This window comes from Amphibalanus amphitrite, unplaced genomic scaffold (genome assembly GCF_019059575.1).
Source record: "Amphibalanus amphitrite isolate SeventyFive unplaced genomic scaffold, NRLGWU_Aamphi_draft 000520F_arrow, whole genome shotgun sequence".
NCBI lineage: Eukaryota > Metazoa > Arthropoda > Thecostraca > Balanomorpha > Balanidae > Amphibalanus > Amphibalanus amphitrite.
Genome location: NW_024882014.1, coordinates 334,565 through 355,777, shown reverse-complemented (window position 1 = coordinate 355,777; position 21,213 = coordinate 334,565). Strand labels below are relative to the sequence as shown.

General features: G+C 49.7%; 2 protein-coding genes across 7 annotated transcripts in view; one reads left to right on the top strand and one right to left on the bottom strand.

Moving 5' to 3' along the window:
* Positions 1-45: 45 nt before the first annotated feature.
* Positions 46-9,316, bottom strand: LOC122393167 (ras-related protein Rab-14). Of its 3 annotated transcripts, none has more exons than XM_043388914.1 (6): positions 8,807-9,316; positions 7,038-7,164; positions 6,542-6,668; positions 3,572-3,689; positions 1,282-1,400; positions 46-1,150 (listed from the first exon to the last, which is right to left on the bottom strand). In XM_043388914.1, exons 2-6 carry the CDS (start codon positions 7,141-7,143, stop codon positions 967-969), a joined length of 654 nt encoding a protein of 217 aa, XP_043244849.1. In that variant the 5' UTR covers positions 7,144-7,164; positions 8,807-9,316; the 3' UTR covers positions 46-966. The 3 variants fall into 3 exon arrangements, with proteins under 3 accessions (XP_043244849.1, XP_043244848.1, XP_043244850.1); XM_043388913.1 differs by having other exon boundaries at positions 9,223-9,298; XM_043388915.1 differs by having other exon boundaries at positions 9,031-9,290.
* A 3,648-nt stretch (positions 9,317-12,964) lies between these two features.
* The window catches only part of LOC122393166 (roquin-1-like), a 54,404-nt gene continuing 46,155 nt past the window's right edge, over positions 12,965-21,213 (top strand). For all 4 annotated transcript variants that reach the window (XM_043388911.1, XM_043388909.1, XM_043388910.1 and 1 more), the window contains exons 1-5: positions 12,965-12,975; positions 13,349-13,596; positions 14,774-14,960; positions 18,954-19,199; positions 19,958-20,133. In XM_043388911.1, the coding sequence (XP_043244846.1) occupies positions 13,438-13,596; positions 14,774-14,960; positions 18,954-19,199; positions 19,958-20,133 (768 nt within the window). In that variant the 5' untranslated portion in view covers positions 12,965-12,975; positions 13,349-13,437. The remainder of the gene's footprint in view (positions 12,976-13,348; positions 13,597-14,773; positions 14,961-18,953; positions 19,200-19,957; positions 20,134-21,213) is intronic.

The following is a 21,213-nucleotide window of genomic DNA, read 5'->3' as shown; positions in this document are numbered from 1 at the left end:
CTGATTGGCAACGGACCTTCGCCACCAAAACCAAACTGTCAGCGCGACTGTGAACTGATTTATTTACCACATGACCCATTAAAACAACGTCCCGGCCCGGGGCCGAGAGGTCAGCCGGCGGACCCGTCAGACGAAGTAACAACTGAGCCTCGCCCGGGGCACGAGACGCCCGACGGGCGCCGATTTCGGGCGAGACGGGCGGCGAGGAATGTGGCCGACCAGACGGCCGACTAGAGGAGAGAGGGAGGGGGTCGGACGACAGTCAAACACCGGGATTTGCCAGTCCGCGCCACTGGCAGAGACATCTGACGGCGCCGCCGAGAAGCACAGGTCCACATCGCACACCGAGGGGGCGGTCACATCGGGAGCCAATCAAGCGGCCGCTAGCACGCCAACAAACGACCTACACCGCCACACTGACGCTCACGCCACTGACACTAACCAAGGAAGCGTTATAATCTATTGGAATAACATAAAAATATATGCGCGTTTATGCACGTCCGCGGCTATGTCATTTACCGTTCGCTGTTACAGATACATGCGATTAAATCACAACATCGGGTCGAGGGTGCGCATCGCTCGTCGGTCCGTGCGGGCTCTGCCGCCGGGCCGGTCCGCCCCGCAGGAGGCGCGGCCGACCGCCGGGCGCGTGGGTAAGCGCGCTACGCTGTGTGAGTCCTGTGTGTGTCTATGCGTGTATATCACATATGACAAAGTTCGCCCGACGCTGGCACCTCTCATATCATCCTGTCGGACCGACGCTGCCTGAAAGGTCAGCAGTTACCCGGGACCCGCTGGGAGCCCGTTCACGGCCCGCTGGGAGGCCGCCGAGCCCATAGGGCGCCGGCCGGTGACCCCGGCACACCCCACCCCCACACTAAAGCACTCCGGGGTGTGTGTGTGTATGTGTGTGTGCCCCGCCGGTCCGCAGGGGCCGGCCGTGCCTGACCGAGCAGTGCGGCGCGGCTAGCACGAGCAGTTCTCCTTGGCTGTGGAAGCCTGGGCGGTGAGCGTGGTGGCGCGGCCGCCCTGCTGGCTCGGCTTGTGCTGCACGCCCGACTCGGCCGCGTTCAGGTCCAGACTGCCGTCCTGGATGTTCTGGTAGATCTTCTTGGCCGTCTCCAGAAACGCCTCCTCCACATTGTTACCGCTGACGGGGGACGGCAGACGAACGGTCACTTGGCGAGTAACGTGCATGCCGTACTTAATACATATCAATACAACGACGACCAAAACACCCATCAAGCCATTAATCAGCCCTACTGGCATATCGTTACTCACGTTTTGGCGCTAGCTTCGACAAACATGAGTCCATTCTCGTCAGCGAACTGCTGGGCCTCTTCGAACGTGACGTCCCGCTGGGCCTCCAGGTCACACTTGTTCCCTATCAGAAATATCACCTGGGAAACAGAGCACAGGGCCTCCAGGTCACACTTGTTCCCCATCAGGGATATAATCTCGAATGAAATGAGCTTTTAAGCATTGGTTTCAATGGTAAACACGGATAATGAGATCCTATCATTCTCTATGTAAACAAACGAGCAAAAACATGGTAAGCAAACCAGCGATAACAGATAAGTTCAGAGTAGGATATCAATGCATCTAATCAAGAATAAGTGGGAAATAATCATCATAGTGGGAAAAACACATTAAAATAAATAAACGGCCACACAATGAGCGCCGGGTGCCCCTTGGAAGCCCTGAGTGCAGCGAAAACTGGTCTGTGGCCATTCTTATAAAGAAAAGAACGGAGCGACGCTCCGTCATTTCTGAGATTAGACGGAATTTGGTTATCATAAAAGGACGAGAACGGAAGACGGAACCCGTTCAAAGAACGAAGCAAGCAGAAACAGCGGTCATAAAACCATCAAACCAAACACAGTTCAGATATTTTTTAGAGATATTTCCCTTTTCCGAAAGATGAAATAGCAGTTACTATCCCCAATTTCGCCAACACACCGCTAAAAGGGAGCCCCACACGCATTTGTAGGTGTCCCCCCAGCCCGCCCCAAGCGCCGGTGGCCGTTTGCTGCCGACGGTATGCCGGTGCCAGGTGTGGCGACCTTGGCCTGCGAGCGTCTGTACAAAGTGGCGCGTCATCCCCGCGCCCGGCCGGACACTGAGGCCTACAACGACGTAAGATGGACTGGCCAACCGCCGCCCCGGCCGGCTACTGGGGCCTACAATGACGGGAGATGAGCTGACCAACCGCCGACCGGCCGGAGAGGCACCGCCAGACACGGCACCACTGCGCTCAGAGTGAACACGAGAGGAGTCTGGCGGGTACCCGGCAATGACAAACGAAAATGACCACTGTTTACAATGGACAGTGGAGCGAAAGCAGCGACGCCATCGGCGTTTATGCGCGGTGCTGCTCAGGGGTGCTCTGACGAGCCGCGTATCGATAAGATAACGAGTGTGATGCTACGACTTAATATGTCCGCCTCATAGTTAAGCGTGAGTCATCGAAACACAAAGAGGCACATGTTGTGAAGGACAGATACTGCAATGACATGGTTACCGATGTTTCAATTGTGATTTTTCAAGAAGTTTAACTGATTCCAATGTAAATTTCACATAAATTTAAACGGGTGATTTGTCATGCTGCAGCGTGAAATTGATGCAAATCTGTCGCAAAGCACTTAAATCGGTGCCACGTTGAGTCCAGTTCGTTTCAGGGGCATATAATTTCGGTCCCACACCTCTCAGCACACGGGCGCCGCGCCACCAGCACTACCGACGGCACCGGCGGCCAGCTGTTGGGACAGCTCCGGTCCGGACGCCCGCATTACAGCGGAGCCTGCATGGCTTCAGAGTCCGTAACGGACCCGATTTGCCAATGTCCGCTGGCAATCAAACCACTGAGCTTGCGAGGCCCTCTCCTCTAGAACTGAGATTTCAGGTTGTCTGCGTTGTTGCCGTAAAACTGGTAGAACCTCGCAAATCCACTAATAATGACGTTGGGGTTGGTGAGGTTGTCGTCTTCAACCAGGTAACGACAACCTCACATAGTACTATGCGAGGTTGTCGTCACCTGGTTGGAGTTGGTGTGGTTGTCGTTATCGCGTTAAAGTTGATGAGGTTGTCGTTACTATGTAATGTTGCAGTTACCGTATTCGGGTTGGTGACGTTGTTACCGTATTCGGGTTGGTGAGGTTGTGTTTCGTTACCGCTGCCATGTTGTTACCGTATTCGGGTTGGTGAGGTCGTCATTAATGTTATGTTGTTTGTAGTTGCCGTCAGCCGTGTTCGGGTTGGCGAGGTTGTCGTTACCGTATTGGGGTTGGTGAGGTTGTCGGTACCGTATTCGGGTTGGTGAGGTTGTCGTTACCGGATTGGGGTTGGTGAGGTTGTCGTTACCGTATTGGGGTTGGTGAGGTTGTCGTTACCGTATTCGGGTTGGCGAGGTTGTCGTTACCGTATTGGGGTTGGTGAGGTTGTCGTTACCGTATTCGGGTTGGTGAGGTTGTCGTTACCGTATTGGGGTTGGTGAGGTTGTCGTTACCGTATTCGGGTTGGTGAGGTTGTCGTTACCGGATTGGGGTTGAGCAGTTGGTAAGGTTGTCGTTACCGTATTCGGGTTGGTGAGGTTGCGCGCGTCCGTCAGCCAGCTGCTCAGGTGGTTGTACGTCGAACGACGGGTGATGTCGTACACCATCAGAGCGCCGGCCGCCCCCCGGTAGTACGACCTGTACGACACAGATACGACAGGGTCACAGACAGTGAGCAGTGTGAGCGGATGACCGGGTGAGTCGTGGATGACCGGGGGAGTCGTCTCACATGTACCGACTAGAGGTTGAATCATCACGCAGTGACCTTATCTGAACGTGCCGAACTTCTTCATACCACACATCGGCGAACGTGAAGGGACAACAATTGGTGAGTAGCGTCTTTTGGTAAGACTAGGGACGGGGACATTTTCCCATGATGTAACAGTCTGGATTTGTGCGAACAGTGACCCTGTGTCGATCATTAACATAAAGTCATGCATTCGAGAACAAGTTTGCGTTGCATCTTTGGCATCGAGTGCCGCGTCAGTCCGCGGGGGAGCCCCTTGCTTACAGTGACGCTGTGCCGTGCACCGTCACCAGTAGGGCTTCACTGTCAGTGGACACAGGAAACAAACAGGGATTCACAGGCTGATTCTCTTTCGGGTACGCTGGCATTAGGGTCTGGTAAGAAAACAGCATATCGCTGTAGTTCCCTTTTTCAAACATACAGCAAAATGTTTTTACGTCAGACTTAAGAATACACGTCACAAGATGATAATAAATATCGACCAGGAGCAGTTTTCCCGAAAATAATCAAACATATCCTGTGATTCTCACATTCCGGGAAGATATCAAATTATCAAATTACTATTCCATGATTCAGGAAATTCCAGCTAATTCTAGTATATTCCAGTTTATTTAGACATGCCCCGCTCCGCAAAACCAGTCAATGTCACATATCACGGCCATAAACTCAGACCGACTTGTCCGTGTGTATTGGTCGACGGAGAGCAAGGCGAGCCCCCCCCCCCCCTCCCTCCCCTCCCCAGCCCAGAGTCCCCCCCCCCTTCTCCGGCTTCACAATTGACTCAGGACACACACTCGTTACCAGCTGTCAATCCTGCCCCCCCCCCCCTCCCCTGTCCCGCCCGCCCGGCTCCCCGCCCCACCACAGGGGACCGGGGAGGGGAGGACGTTTACAATGTGAAATACGACCCACACTCAGGAATGACCAATGACCATCGAGTACCAATAAAAGTACGACGGGTAGTCGTCGGAAGATAAACAGGGTAGGATTATCAGAGCCGAACGGAGTGCGGTAATGAACCCATGGCGAACGATCAGTTATCTACCCACAGAACCAAAGACGAATTCTGCCGCTCAGTCAGACTGCGGTGTAAGTCACACCGATTCATTCAAACATTGTGGTAGACTGTGACTGAATCCGAAACGGGTTAGTATTTTGAACGACTTTACATAAAACAAACAAATACTGATAACAGGCGTAAATGGGTGGGAAAGTCAAATTCAATGTTCATTACGGACACATTCATGGAGATGATACGTAAACTCAGCTTATCTGTGTTTTGCCAACAACAAAAAGACTGGGAAAATCAGTCAATGTTTTGTCAATAGATACCTCAGTCGACGAGTAAGTAAGATCATCTGCCTTTATCGCAAAGATATGATAACGATAATGCTATGTTTACAATTCAACGAGGACCGTGCGGCGCAGGGCGCGCCACTGTCCCTGCAGCCTGCTACTGCATGAAAGTGATACTTTTGAGCTCCTGATCGGACATTAGCCTCGCTACCCCAACGGCATCGGGCAGACGACGACGGTCTTTGTAGATGTACCAACGACGTGGCCTCGTGTGACCCACCAATGAGCTTGTGATCCCACTATATAAACTAGCAATGATCTAGTGACCTCCACTACATGTCACTGACCTTGTTAGCTGTAATCCCACGATATAGCCCGAAACTGAGCTTGTGGCCCCAATATCCCACCCTCACTGATCAGTGCTGGAAATGAGGCCGCTTTCTGGTCCCGGCGTTTTATTCTCCTCGCGGGTTAATCCCGTCCAGCGTTTAGCCTTTCGGGACCCACTCAGGGTCGCGGTTGTTTTCGCCGCTCGCCCCAGTCGAGATGCTAAGTTAATAGTCACACGAAGCTTTTTAGGGCCAGCCAAACCAGTCTAGTCTGGAGTTACTGTTAAATGTATGCATATAGATGAAAGAAAAATGTTTTGTAGAATCGATTAATTTCGAAGTCGTATATTCAGAGGCCCCAAATAAACTTCGTGCGACTATCAACTTTGCATCTCGAATGGGCCGAGCGGCGAAAACAACCGCGGCTCTGAGAGGGTCCCGAAAGGCTAAGCGCTAGACGGGGCTAACTCACCCGGAGAATAAAACGCCGGGACCAGAAAGCGGCCTCATTTCCAGCACTGTCACTGATACCACTACATATATCGACGCATTTTTCCGTAGCCCATATCTGTTCTCCGGTAAATTTCCGGGAAGAACGAAAGATCCCTTTAAAAAAGTGCCCAATCAACCGATCCTGATCAAATGTGTGTGCACTGTGCTCGTAAGGTTATTCTGGTATTACTTGATCTAACAAACTTGAAAAAAAAAATCGAGTGACTGTGCCTTTTTTAATGTTTCTATCCAACCCATCGGAAATTCACGAGAGAGAAGTCACCTGCTGGGTTTGGAAAACCGCGTCGATATCACGACCCCCAATGACCTTATGACCCCACCATGTAACCCGCCACTGGCCTTGTGACCCCACTATATAACCCGCCACTGACCTTGTGACGATACATCACTCATCACTGACCTTGTGAGTTGTGACCCACTCCATCAACCCTCCCCCAGGCCCCATGACACCTTATGACCCCACTATGTGACCCCCGCCACTGACCTTGTGACCCCAACTAGTCATCCCCCACTGACCTTGTGAGTTGTGACCCAACTATATCCCCCCCCCCCACCACCACCACCACCACTGACCTTGTGACCCCACCATATAACCCGCCACCGACCTTGTGACGGCCCGGAAGCGCTCCTGCCCGGCCGTGTCCCAGATTTGCAGTTTAATCTTCTGTCCACTGACCTCGATGATTCGGGTACCGAACTCCACGCCGATGGTGTGCGGACAGTCGGCCATAACTGGTCAGAGCGACGGGCGGACAGGCAGAGTCAGAGAGCGGGCGGACGGGCAGTCAGAGAGCGGGCGGACGGGCAGAGTCAGAGAGCGGGCGTACTCCATGGGGGAGGGCGGAGATGACCTTTGTGCGCGCAGATACACATGCCTGCATGTTTGTTGGTTGAGTCTCAATGCCATGTTGTGTAATAGATACACGAATGATGTCACTGATCAACTTCTCGTTTTTATGATAATTACAATGTTTTAGCACGCTGTATACATACTAAATGCCTATTCGAGTTACAATTGAAACACTTGCTGAGCACAAACTGAAATATTCACTTGCAGCACAAGTAGCAGGCATTCCATCACAGAGCCACCAAGTGACTTACATTTCTTTTCCGTGAATTGATGAAGCAGACAGGATTTCCCCACGCCCATGTCGCCTATGATGATATATTTAAAGATGTAGGAGTAGTTGTATGGGCCCGCCGCCATGGTGGAGTTGATTTTACAAAACTGAAATCAGAGAGCATGTCAGCATCAGAAACAATAAGCTGAGAGAAGAAGTGCAATATTTCTGAAATGGCTGCATTCAACCAATGTTGAAAAAAATGCCTGACAAGTGCTTTTATACTGCAAATTACTAATTTTAAAGATGGACAGCCCTTTGTGTATGGGCAGTCAATTAGTATGGTATATGAAATTCAGCTCCAAAGGATGAAACTGGGAGTCACAGGATTGAATTGTGGATACCAAGCAGCCAGTGAAAACAACTGTGTGGCTAGTGGCTACAGCAAGCATTTATAAATTCCTAGAGTGAGGCCATTTTACATGGCTTGATTACCCCAACCTGAGCTTAGGTGGTCTGGCCCCCTGGGACTGTAATTTTTACAATATTGATATATGTAGATAATGGATGCCAAGCTATGGCAGCAGTATAGGTTTTTTTTTCAAACATTGAAATGCTTTGATCCTGTGGATGCTTCCACCATACAATAAATTGAAAATGAAAACCAGCTACCAACACAAAGTCATGCAAAATAAAATATCATTGGCTATTACTTATGAGAATAATTAGGTACTGTTTTCTGACAACACTTCCAAAATAAAGGTTGTTTGCCATCAACAAGTTCCACTTTTTGTAGCACTGGTGACAGGTCTAAACCAAAACTGCTTAGGTAAAGCTGAAGACTAGGACTCTATGTTCTCATTCATCTTCCCAAGGTGTTACCAACAGTGAACAGTGTCCCAAAATTGTATTCTGGCTTGCTTGTCAGAGGAAACTTTCTCACTGAAAAGGGGATTGGGATGAGAGTGGAAATTGGGCAGTTAGATAAGACCAAAAAGTGGGAAAGGATCCATAACAAAAGATAATGCAAGGCTGATAATTGGTATAATGATTGTAGGAAGTAAAACTAAAAACAACCATCCATGCCATGCAACTGTTTTTTTCTTGGTAAAATTGGGAAAGGAAAATGGGCTATTGAAAGTTGGTACAGGTGGGTGTGAAAGTGTCAAATGATTTTCATTTGGATGTCATTTGTCACCCAAATAAAAAAATTGCAACATTGGTCACTGGATCAAGGGCCCAATCTTACCAATGCCGTAAATAGGATTTGGCAGCACTGGCCGGATTTTACAGCTCTGATATCAAAGATATCTTTTTTATTCACATTCAGCTAATCTTGCCCAGTAATTTTGATAGTGTGAATGATTATGAATGTGGCCTGAATGAATTAATAAAAGAGTGTGGAATAGTTCTAAATGTTACCAAATGCAGTGAACAAGAAATTCATGGCATTTGGTAAGATTGGGTCCAGGTATACCTACTCGCCATAGGTGTGTGCTGGTGTGTATGGGTGCTAGTACTTCAGGTGTGCTGTTTGAAATAGACATATAAGGGCTATTGAGTGATCTTCATATCAGCATTCAGGACACACCACATCCAAAATTGTTGTGAACTATTGTTGCCCATTGGTGGAGCTTGGAAGGGCGCGGAACATGGCATGAGCCATGACCATAATGCACTTGACCAATGACAGGTAAGAATCCATGTATGAAGTAGTAACAGTTTGGAACTGCTGAAGTCAGCATCATGCTTATCACATATGAGACAGCCCTTAGGAAGGGAATGGTCACATGCTTTCATAGTAATTACCTGTCAGAATCAATGAAGACGTGAAACACGCAATTCGAGGCGGTGCCGAAATACAAGCTATTATCTGGCATACACGGATGTGCTAGGCTAATAATGCTAGAAGCTAACTTGCTAGTAACCCCACCAGTACGACACTCCCCAAAACACAATCAGAGGATTGAGTGGATTGAGCGGATTGAGATTGCAATGTATGTGATCCGCGAAATGGGGGGATTGCGAATTACGGATTGCTTTTCGTCCCTGTGCAGTGACGACTCCTTCCCTTTGCATCTCTCTAGCTTTCGTCAGCTGTTGTTGACAAAATCTTGTACAAAAAATGATTTTTGACGTTATTCACATTTTTCGATGGCCGATAGTACCAGAACAAAGATTCAAAACACATATTTGATGATGATGATAGACAAATAGTATAGTACATTTTGAAAAAAGCGAAAATATCGAATGAGATATTTTTTGCGAAAGCAAAGCAAAATATGCGTCGTGAATGTCGTCATTATGGGACCACCCTTTTGAGACCAAGCACTTTAGAAACCAACGATGGTCTTCTCAAAATATCACTAATAAATTACGTCATCAAAACAAGCAAAGCAAACTGTTTTATTTCTTTATTTTCCCTTTTAGCCTTATGGCTGTCTTTCGAATTGAAAGTTTTATGTTTTTTACAAGATTTTAAATTCACAAAATATCCTGTCTCACCCCATTGTATAGCAAAAACTGATTTACAGTGATTTGCGTTGATTTTACTTATTATGTCATCATAGCGATTTCTTTTCCAGCATTACAAGAATAGCGTTGACCTTGAAGTGAGTGGTTTTATATCAAGTAGGCAAGGCCCAGGGGGGGTCCGTCCCTTTACCGGGCCATAGGAGGAAAATTGCTACCAAATGCTGCCAATGTGACGTCACTGGGATGGTCGAAAGCTGATTGGTCGCTGAGATTCAGGCGATGCTGTCAATTCTGGCGCACCGGCGCAGTGTTTTCCAGCCGTTGCGTGTATTGTTATACGGAGTTTGAATATTGTTTATTTGATAATAATATCACTTTTTATGTGTTTGAAGATCGGAAAAGCATATACATAAGTGGCATTCACACACTTGTCGTCTCAGAGATCATGAAGAATGACCAGCTTCAGCAGTTTAGCTCAGGTATTCAATTAATTCAACTGTATAAGCATGAGTATCATAGGCAGATCAGCCACGTTTCAGTTCAACCCGGTTTAACCTTTTTTTGTCATTTTTGGCTTTCAAAGGGAGCATGATAATCTCATATTAAGTTGTAAAATACCTTAGCATTGTTTAAAACATAATGAGAAGGAGATTGGAGATGGAATAGTTGTAAATTGTTTCGGATCGGAAGTGGTTAGCTTCTATAAATCTTAATGCTTTGTGAAAATAACAACTTATTTGTCAAATTAAATAGTATCAAATAACAAATCAATCTATGCTTACCTCCCAGACTGGAAAAAAAAATTCACTCACTGTCAGATGCGTCAGGGCCCAGGGGCTTTCGGGTCTCAAAATTCAGCGCAAGTGATTTCTCACCAAAATTTTGGCACATCGTTTGTGCAAAGTTGAAGCTCATTGTTACTTCTTTTCAATATTAGTTGTTGCCAGATTTTATAATCTGTATCTAAACTTTCAAAATTGAATTTAAAAGGATTTCTGACATGCTTATTACCTACTGAAAATCCCATTCTTGTTTATGTAAATGTTATGTCATTGACATTTGCTAACTAAACAAGCTCATCCTTGTCTAATGTCTATATATTGGTTTCTATTTAGTATTTATACCACCTGTGCTACTACTAATTTCTATTTGTTGAGACTATTTACCTAATGCATTTGCTTCATATGATTTTATACGCAGACGCACCTGTGCATGGAACAGTAATGCCAGACCCAAATTCAAAATAATAATGAAAAATTGTGTTATTTGCTTGTTTCAACTGAATTCTGAGTCAGGCCTGCAATCAATACATAATATAAAATGGTACATGTTTTGAGGCTTCATATCAGCACATAGAAAAGGCAATCGAAGAAAAGGCACCTTTGGGCATTGATTATTTTTGCTTGCCATCGCTTAGTGAATTTTTTCATGTTGCATTGTGTTAATAAACTTGGTAATGTGTTTTGCAGGTCCGGGGCTGGTCCTCTGGCGTGCAGGACGGCGAGGAGTGGCTACCTGCACATAACAACACAATGACTGGCAACCGAGCTGAGGGCATAAAATCACATCATATCGACTTCAGCATCTGTCTCCCAGCTTTGGAGACGTCGCCCGACTCCCTGAGTGGCGAGCGCCAGTTTCCGAAAGGAAGTTGAGGAAGGCGACCCGAAAGCACCCGCTGGGCTGCCGACACTCCTGCGCTGCCAGCAGGGCGTGCTGCGCAGTAAAGCCTCGCTGCGTGGTCTGTACGACATCCGACACCGGCACCCAGACGTGCAGTTTCTGATGACATCCCACCTCAGCCAGGGCTGCCCCGAGAATCTGCTAGTGCTGACTGCCTGCTGCTGAGGCCGACCTGCCGACGACCTGCCGGACCTGTCGCCGCCCTGGTGAGCCTGAGCCGCCCTGGGACTTGCCGCCGTGTCTACGCTGCCGCCCTGGTGAAACTGCCGTCGCCCTGCCGAACCTGTCGCCGCCCTGGTGAGCCTGCGGCCGCCCTGGACCTGCTGCCACCCCGGCGGACCTGCCGCCGCGTCTACGCTTCCGCCCTGGTGAAACTGCCGTCGCCCTGCCGGATCTGTCGCCGCCCTGGTAAACCTGCTGCCGACCTGTCGCACCTTCCACCGCCCTGGTGAATCTGCTGCCGACCTGCCTGACCTGTCGCTGCCGTGGTGAACCTGTTACCGACTTGCCGGACCTTTCTCGCCGCCTTGACGAGCTTGGGGAGCCTGTGCTGAGGTGCCACCGCTCTGTTTCACGTGTTATGTTGCCCGGTTCCTGGCTGTCGCGGAGTCAATCGGCACATTGTGTTTGGAGAGGCGACATCTTGTACAACTTTCCGACAGTTCGGAGCATTTTATTGTACCTACTCAAGTCGCAAGAGATTAGGCTTGTGCCTTATTTGTCCTCTACCAATCTGTCCAAGATGGTTTTTTAACTACGATTTATGGTATGACATAAACCGGTATATTGTGTACGCATTTGGTTCGTTCCAGTCAGAAGTTTGGAATGTGTACATATACTTGTGTTACGGTACAATTTCGGTTTGTGCAGTTCACACCTCTCTTAATTATGGGGCGAAATAGACGCAAAACCAGGGCTGCGGAGTCGGAGTCAGGGTCGACAGTTCTGACCGGACTCGGAGTCGATTTTGGAAACCGAGTCGGAGTCGGGGTCACCGAAAATCCATCGGCTCCGCCAGGGCTGCGGAGTCGATGGATTTTCGGCGACTCCGACTCCGACTCCGACTCCGGCTTTAAAATACCAGCTCCGGCTCCGACTCCGGGCAGAATTGTCGACTCCGACCGACTCCAACTCCCGACTCCGACTCCGCAGACCTAGCAGGGCTGCGGAGTCGACATATTTTCGGTGACTCCGACTCCGACTCCGGCTCGGGTTTCTAAAGTCGACTCCGACTCCGACTCCGGTCACAACTGTCGACTCCGACCGACTCCGACTCCGACTCCGCAGCCCTGGCCGCTCCGCAGATCTGGCAGGGCTGCGGAGTCGGAGTTAGAGTCGGTCGGAGTTGATTACCCAGCCCGGAGTCGGAGTCGGAGTTGGTTTTTGGAAGTCGCGGTTGGAGTCAGAGTCACCAGAAATCCATTGACTCCGAAGCCTGGCGCAAAACTAAGGCGATTTTCATCTACGAGAGAGCCGCCGATGTGCTGGCCGGATCACCGGCGGGGCGCACGTTGGCTCGGTCCGATCCCAATAATGTCGCCAAATCTTTGGTTCGAGTAACAGCTGGTCCTGATTTGCTTCACTGAGGAAACATCACACCGTTCTGCCTTGCATCGGACATCAAAACTGCACTAAAATCCGCTGAAAACGTATTTAAACGTCCGTCCTCCATAATGGCTACGGACGGCGGCCGGCGAGTTACCATCCCAGTGACGTCATTCGGGCCCGGTAGGGGGACGGTAAAAAAAAAGCCTGATGACCATACCTGGTTATATGGCCTTGGCAAGGCCCAAGTAGGTACACATTTCGCTGAGAAGTGTGTGAGTGTTTCATAAATTAATTCATATACCTTGAGTGTGTGTATTAGTAGGGGGGATGTGTGAATTGTTTAATTGATTTATCCTGTAAATAGATACATATCAATATATTAAGATATTGTTTTTGACACTTCTATAGATGATTCATTGAGTTTTATATTAGTATTATTTTGTGAAATTGATTTGTCACGTTAGGCAGACGTCAATCGTAAAGATGCCTTGCTGCTTACTCCAACTTATGTTCATTAATCACCTGTTGATTTGTGAAAAGAGGATTTTCATTTCGGAGGTGACAGTGTCCAGTATGATCTAGCCAACCTAGCAGTTTTCAAATTGGTGTTTTCTTGTTGTGTTGATAATGCTGCACATGTTACAGGTTGTGGAGCTCCTGAACAACAATGAATAAATCAGTGGGCAAGACCTGATTTATCTCAACATAGGGCTGAGAGCTCAACAGCAGCCAGCATGCCAATTCAGGGACCACAGTGGACGGAGTTCCTTACCTGTCCCATTTGTCTGTTTGAGTTCAACAGGGACAGGGGCCCCGTCAGCCTAAGCTGCGGCCACACCATCTGTAAGACATGTCTGCAGCAGCTGCACAGAAAACGCTGCCCTTTCGATCAGGTATGGTTCCTAAAGCTGGTCTTCATGTCGGTGTATGGATATCATGCCAGTCAGATAATCCCACATTGCTGGTCTAATCTTTTTATCAGTTGCCTTAGGATTGACATGCTGCTATGTGATGGACATCGAGTGATTACAGCCTTGCTTAGTGACAGTTTTCCCTCTAATAAACATCTGGATGATTTATGTACAAGTTGAGTGAATTCCTACATGTGGGTATCAACTAAGCAAACAGTCATATGCAACTTGGATTTACACAAAACTGTGTTACCCTCAAGCAGAATTGTACCTACACCCAAGTTAGAGACAGAGGACAAAACATCTAAATGCTTGTTTTAAATCATTTTCAAGCACATTGGACATGCTAACAAAAATTAGGTAATATTCTGCAAATTGACATCAAGCCAAACTTGACCTAGAGAGATAAGGGTGGATTTGACACATTCATAGAAACTTATCATAGATTGAAATTTGAAGTTGAGGGTCATTGAGTTCATTTGAAGAACTGCTCATTTCTAGCTTGTGATGACCACATGCATGCATGAGCATCAGGGATGCCAATCTGGTGCAATCAAAATTACGTGTTTGGTGTAGATGAAAGCAATGAGACGGGCTGAAAAAGCAACTTAAAACATCCAAGCACGCCAATATAAGCAGTTTTGCCCAGCTCCGGTATGGGTATGAAAACCACATGCACCACCCGCCACCCGAACTGTTTGATCCTGTCTGTATCATGTGTATAGATCAGAACATAACAATATATATTATGTGTCCCCTTCATAATATCACTGATGTTGTTGACGATGGCCGCGACAAAGTCTCCTCTGACCTGTCTCTCTGACCTTGCCCTTGCCACAGTCGGGGATGGGACTGACCCCTGACCTTGCCTGTACAGCAGTCGGTGATTTGACTGACGTAATAAGACCCTCTCGCCCGTGCCCCAGTCGGTGATCGGGCCCACTGACCTCTGACTCTGTCCGTACTGACCTCTGACTCTCTTGTCTGTGCTCCAGTCGGGGATTGGCTGACCTGACCCCGCCCCTGCTGTGCCACAGTCTGTGATCGGTCTGACCTCTGAACTCTGACCCTGTCCGTACTAACCTCTGCCCCCGCCCGTGCCACAGTCGGTGATCGGTTTGACTTCTGAACTCTGACCCTGACCCCGGCCGTCCCACAGTCTGTGATCGGTCTGGACCTGGAGCAGCTGCCGCTCAACTGGGCGCTGCTGCAGCTGGTCACCGCTGGGGAGGTGGCCCGGCCCCAGGCGCCGCCCTCCAGCCTGGCGCCGCACGAGCAGCAGGCCTACCTGAGCGCCATTCGCTGCATTGAGGAGCTGGCGCTCTTCCTGAAACCGCTGCCGCCAGGTGGGTGCGCCGACACCGGGGCGGGTGGCCGGTGGCAGTGTGTGGGTGGGGTGGTCTGAGGAATACTGGAGGGATAGTTAGGTGATGCAAACAGCGAACGTCCCTCTAATGTTCGATACAAATATCGAACCTTGTGCTGGCAGGCTTGTTGCTAAAGTTACATGTTGTTTCAGTCCAGGGTAGGAAGTTATGTGTCGATCTCTATGGTTGTCAGTTATTCAAGGTGGCTTGGTTTAGTATGAATGACACCCTTGCCAGGTGGCGCCCATCTCACCAGATGACCTGTGTCGTGTGCTTTCCCGAATGAGTAACTCTGCCGCGTGTGGCGCCGATGGACTGTGTATCCGCTTCATTAAGATCTGTCTGCCTTCAATCTGTCATGTCATCACTCGCATTGTAAACAGCAGTCTTGTGTCGCATCGTGTCCCGGACTCATGGAAGGTGGCGCTTGTTCATCCAATTCAGAAATCGTCCAAGTCTACCGAGGTCGCGAACTATCGGCCCATTTCTATTTTACCCACCATAGCGAAAATCGTCGAACGCGTTGTCTACGAGCAGCTCTTTTACTACTTCGCCGCTCATCACCTCTTCTCGTCATCTCAGCACGGTTTTAGATATAACCACTCGACCGACACGGCGCTTTTATCCGTCACTGATCACGTGTTTACGGCTATGGACCGCAGTCAAATCACGCTTTTATGTCTTCTCGACTGTTCCAAATGTTTTGATGTGATTCCACATGACCCACTGCTGCACAAACTTCAACTATATGGCGTCGACACCCGCTGGTTTAGCAGCTATCTTGACGGTCACTACCAGCGGGTGCAGCTTCAGGATGCCGCCTCAGGGCGGATTGTGACTTCAGAGGCGCTTCCTAACCCGATCGGCACGTATCAGGGCTCAGCGCTCGGACCGCTTTTATTTTCGATTTATGCCAACGATTTACCTTTGTACACGGAGGGCGCTCACGTCGTGCAATACGCTGACGACACCCAGGTGGCAGTCAGCGGTGGGATCGGCGACATCGGCTCCCTGGTGCAGCACATGGAGCACAACCTGGCCCTCCTTTCTCGATGGTTCGGCAAAAACGGCATCAAAATTAACGCACAAAAGACCCAGTTCATCATTCTTGGCTCGCGACAAAACATTCAACGTCTCCCCACAGTCAACATCAAGTTAATGGATGCCGAGGTCGCCGCTTCCGCCGCCGTCCTAAACCTGGGTGTCACTTTCGACCAGCATATGACTTTTACCCCGCATGTAGACAGCGTTGTGCAAAAATGCACTGGCATCCTGTGCGGATTGAGCCACAGCAGGCACAGTCTGCCTCAGTCAACCCTGTTGACGCTCATTCAGGGACTTGTCATTTCGCGCATTTTATACTGCTTGGTCGTATACGGCGTGTGTAACAAGACCCAGATGAGGCGCATTCAGAAGGTGTTGAACTTTGCCGCCCGTGTCTTATCCGGTCGAAGGAGGTACGATCACATCAGCGACGTTTTGGACCGTCTTGACTGGCTTACTGCAGAGCACCTGTATCTATACCGCGGTCTTATCCTACTGAAGCGCATGTTAGTGACATCGGAGCCCGAGTCGATCGCCAGCGACCTAGTCACTCGTGGTGATGTTCACCATCGTACCACACGGAACGCCGACCATTTAGTCATGCCGGCGAGTCGATCGGAGTCAGGCAGGCGTCGTTTTAAGCACTCGATCGTTACCACCTATAATGCTTTGCCACGTGAGTTGCGAAACTTTACTGGAGGCTTTAAGAAAGAACTCAGGCAACACCTGCTTATGAAGCAGCGGGGCGGCGTCGGCTAGGCGTACTTTAAAGAGCAGGCGTGTGTGGGTTAGTGCGTGTGCATGTGTGCATGTTGACCTAAATGACCGTTTTTTATCTTTGCGACTGCAGGGTGCGGAATAGCCACTGAACTATGTGGATGTGCCCCATGACGTAAATACATACATACATACATACATACTTGCATTCCCCTCCCCAGCTGCTAACGCCCATGATGAGATTGGCTGATTGATAACCAGCACATAGCACATATCAATCATGAATTGACTGCCTGGGAGATAATCTTTTCAGTACAAATTTTGTACTCCTCATGGAAGTAATGCTGTTTTTTTTTTTTTGAAAACCCAACATCATCGCAATCTCCCAAAGCGGCCAAAGACATCCCCTGGACTAGAGTTGCCGAGCTGTTGGGCAGTCGTTGGAGAGCGCGGTGCATGCGCCGCGGGAGATGCGGTACGATCGATACGCCGTGGCGATGAAGGTCTGCCAACGGTTCAGTTACTCCTTTCCCATACCTGCTACATTGCATGATTAAATCGAGACATCCAGGCATTTAACCGGCACGTGCACTGTACCACACTTTTCAGTTTAATGCAATGCTTTAATACCACAAGCCGTGTGGTTCAAGGGGTGTGGTTAAACACGTTGAACCACACGGCTGCTGTCGTCACATCATATAGCTGTGACTGTTCGGACTTTGGACAGGTATGGGAAACACCTTCCAGCCCTAAGACCGGGAATTCAATAAATGTCACCTCGCGTTTTTAGCGAAACCACCCCGGGCCTCACGGCCCTCGGAGTTTTCGCTAAAAAAAAACCTCGGTGACATTTATTGAATCATCCCGGCCCCGGGCAGGAATATATTCCACCGTATGTTGCTGGCCTGGTGAGCCAGCCATTAGTGGACAACAGTCAGAGATATCAGTCTTGAGTCCTTAGCAGTGGTCCTTGCCATGTAGGTGATGTGTAACTTTATTACATTGCACAGCATGCCACGTAATCTTCGCGTCACCCATACGATATCGGAAATGCTACTTGTTGATCACGAGCGGTCGCAAAACCAGTTTTGTCCTGTTGACAGGGAAAACGTGATCATGCTGACGCGACTGCGTAATGTAGGTAGTTGTCAAAATAATCCCGAGCCGCACTTGGTTATTGAAAATATTTCCAAATTGTGCGAGTGTATCACGCACTTCCGGATGGTAACAGTATCCAGCTCGAAATGTCAAAATACACTGGTATGCAATACACTGGTATGCCCCTCGTGACACGTTAGTCGAGATGGGCTGAAGCCTGAAACAACAGCTTTACAAAGGCTGAGTCATTCTTCCCGTTCCGTATCTGTTCAAGTTTGATCATCTTTCCGTTTTCCTTTGTATGGATATTGCTCAGATTTACGTAACTGTAAGGTTTTCCTTAGATCAGTAGAGTTACGGTATACAGTATAGCCCTTACGGCGTACACACACATCTCTGCCGTCCATTAGGACCATAATTGAACATTTTATGGTCTATGGAGAACGGGTGGGGGCAGAAACCACACGCCGTCTCTGTGAGTCAGGGCTGGGTGACGGCACTCGACGCACGCCCTCCGCAGCCGGCTCGGTACCGATGGCTGGTGTCGTGTGTGTTCTGGCCGCTCTGACAGCGCTCGGCTCTCTGCCGGTCGGTTTAACCGTAACATGTGAGGCTAGCTTCTCTGTCTAAATCGTTATGTAATGCGAGTGACCCGCCGGTGAACTTCAGCGGAATGCTGTCAGATGGTGAGCCGCGTAATTTTGGTAAATAGGGGTCATATACAATATACAGAGATAGATTAATGACACCAGTAGGCGACATCGGTACCAACCACGCATTGTTGAAGTGTCCACAAACCAACGGCTGCATATGAAGCAGTCGCACAATTTTTTTCTTTGTTCAATAATTGTTTGTGATGGCCGGACTGTGACTATTGTAGAAGAAAACCAATGTTAAGTATTTTCAGAAATATTGGCGCTACTCGCTGTCATTGACACCACTACCATGTCAACTGACGTGAGAAACCATAGTTCCACGCGAGTGTGGCTTCCCACTCAGCATTGTGAACCGCATTGGATTACCTCATCGCCGCGTCATATTTACTCGTTCGTTCATTCATTCCACATATCTCTCCGCCACCTACTACTCACAGCTTCCCCGTCTCTCCGCCAGGTGGCGGGTCGGGCGGCGGCGCCGGCGGGCCCAGCGTTCTCTCGCGCTCGATGCAGCGGAAGCTGGTGACGATCGTTACGTGTCAGCTGCTGGAGCCGGAGGGCCGCAGCCGGGCGCTACGCGCGTGCCGCTCGCTGGGCGAACGCACCGTCACGGAGCTGATCCTGCATCACCAGAACCCGGCACAGCTGTCGGCCAACCTGTGGGCGGCTGTGCGCGCGCGCGGCTGCCAGTTTCTCGGGCCCGGTGAGCAGTGGGCGGACAGACAGAAAGGAAGATGGGCGGCAGCGGCAGGGAAGGGGAGGGGTGGCCGCGGGATGGGGGGGGGGGGTCGGTGGCAGCGACAGGGGGTGGTGGTGGATCTCACGGTAGTGTACTTCAGCGTCGTTGACGACTATGTGTTGGCGAGAAGTTATAATGGAAACTACATGCTCCTTTACATTTTGTTTTTGTAACACAACCAGAAAAGGCCATATTCGATGTGCTCGCCGGTCACTTGCAACATTTCCTTATAGTGTTTACTAGCTGTTGTTGTTGAGAGTGGAAATGAGTTCTTCCCGGACTTCTTTTGCTGATAGTGTTCTTCGAACTGGAAATAACGAGTATGATAGAGTGTGCTCACCTATCGTATTGATCAGCCTTCTGCATCGGAGTTGAGCAATGACTGTGCAAGTTTCCTGTTTGTAACCCGAAATCGACGCGGTGAGACAGTTTCTGATCACACGAATGATGCCCTTTCTCAACACTGCGTGTATTGTGAAATCACACCAAACTCGAATCATAGCTATTTGAACCCAGGAATTTGGATAGCATGAATGCAGTTGAGTAGCCGTCATCGTTTCGAGTGTTTCGTGTCTTATCTGTTTTGCGCTGAAGTGCTTACTAGAGCTTCCTGGAAGTTTCCATTTTCCGTTTAGAACCACCCTTCCCCCGCCCAATACCTCGCCGTTCCCCTCCCGATGCCTCCCCCTCCCTCCCTGACGACCCCCCCCCCGCCCCTGCAGCCATGCAGGAGGAGGTGCTGCGCCTGGTGCTGCTGGCCCTGGAGGAGGGGTACGCCCTCTCCCGGAAGGTCCTCGTCATGTTCGTCGTCCAGCGCCTGGAGCCGCACTTCCCGCAGGCGTCCAAGACGAGCATCGGTCACGTGGTACAGCTACTCTACCGCGCCTCCTGCTTCAAGGTGCGTCCCCGGCCGAGTGGCAGTCGGGGTGGGCGGGAGAGGGAAGGGGATGGAGAGGTCGGGGTGGGCGGGAGGGGGACGGGGTGGGGTGGTCGGGGTGGGGGCAGAGAGAGGGGATGGGGTGGTGGGCGCCTGAGGGACTGAGGAAAGTGGCCTGCATGCGATTGGATGTGTGACGCGCAGGGAACGTGGTAAGATCTGTCGAGGCAGGTACCTGGATATAGATACATATTATTGAGGTCGTGGCATGGCACCGTTCTGAATCTGGTGTTTTGCTCTGGCTGTTCCTGGCCTTGGGGACGACAGACGGCTGGCGGGGGCGGTCGTATTACATGCCAGAGGCAGTTTTGTGGGCGCAGCTGGACGTTCCCTGCTGTTTGGGAACCTCAACCTCCGTCAGGGAATTCTGCCGTCTGCCTGGATTTTTTTTCCGAAATTTCCGAAATCTGGCAGTGTTTTAAATGCCTGGATCTGCGCAATAACCCCTGATCGTCGGTTTTTCCCTCGTGAATACGTGCACTCGAAATCGTTGGACTTCATTTGGTCGAAAAAATAGGGCAATCGAAGGGAGCATGTTTATTAGAACCAACTGACAACTCAGCCGTCCCTAGTAAACAAATTTACCAATGCAGTACCCCCTGCCATTACGAACGTTCATCGTCGTTTAGCCTCCGCGCTCTGGCTCCCCTCACTGTCCCCTCCTGACGCCAGCTGCCGCTCATTTATCGTGTCCGCCAGCCGAGAAAGTCATGCTTTCCTTATCGGAACGTTTTCACTCCGCCGGCGTGCATGTTCGGAGAGGCGGGGTGTGGGCACGAGAAATCGTCTGCCGTGACCAGGGATAGTGCTGTGGAAAGTCAGTGCAGTTCATGTTCTGCTGGTTGCCGTGGTTGTGTTGTAGGCACCGTCCTTCACTCAGCGAACCGGGTGGAATTGATGCGTTTAAGTGATATCATTCACTACTTACTGGCTGGAAGTTTGGTGGCATGCAGACACAAGCCTGCAAACACGTATTTGATCACCTTGAGATTGTTTATCGAAGTGTGATTAAGCAGTTGGCCATTGGTCATATTTCCACCA

Bases quoted from the DNA above. Each gene is read 5' to 3' on its own strand.
- LOC122393167 (XM_043388914.1), bottom strand. From the start codon at position 7,143: ATGGCGGCGGGCCCATACAACTACTCCTACATCTTTAAATATATCATC. The intron at 3,690-6,541 runs GTCGGTGGCGGG...TGTGTCGTACAG, and splicing joins CGCTTCCGGGCCGTCACAAG to GTCGTACTACCGGGGGGCGG. The intron at 1,401-3,571 runs GTAACGACAACC...TCTGTTTCCCAG, and splicing joins ACCTCACCAACCCGAATACG to GTGATATTTCTGATAGGGAA.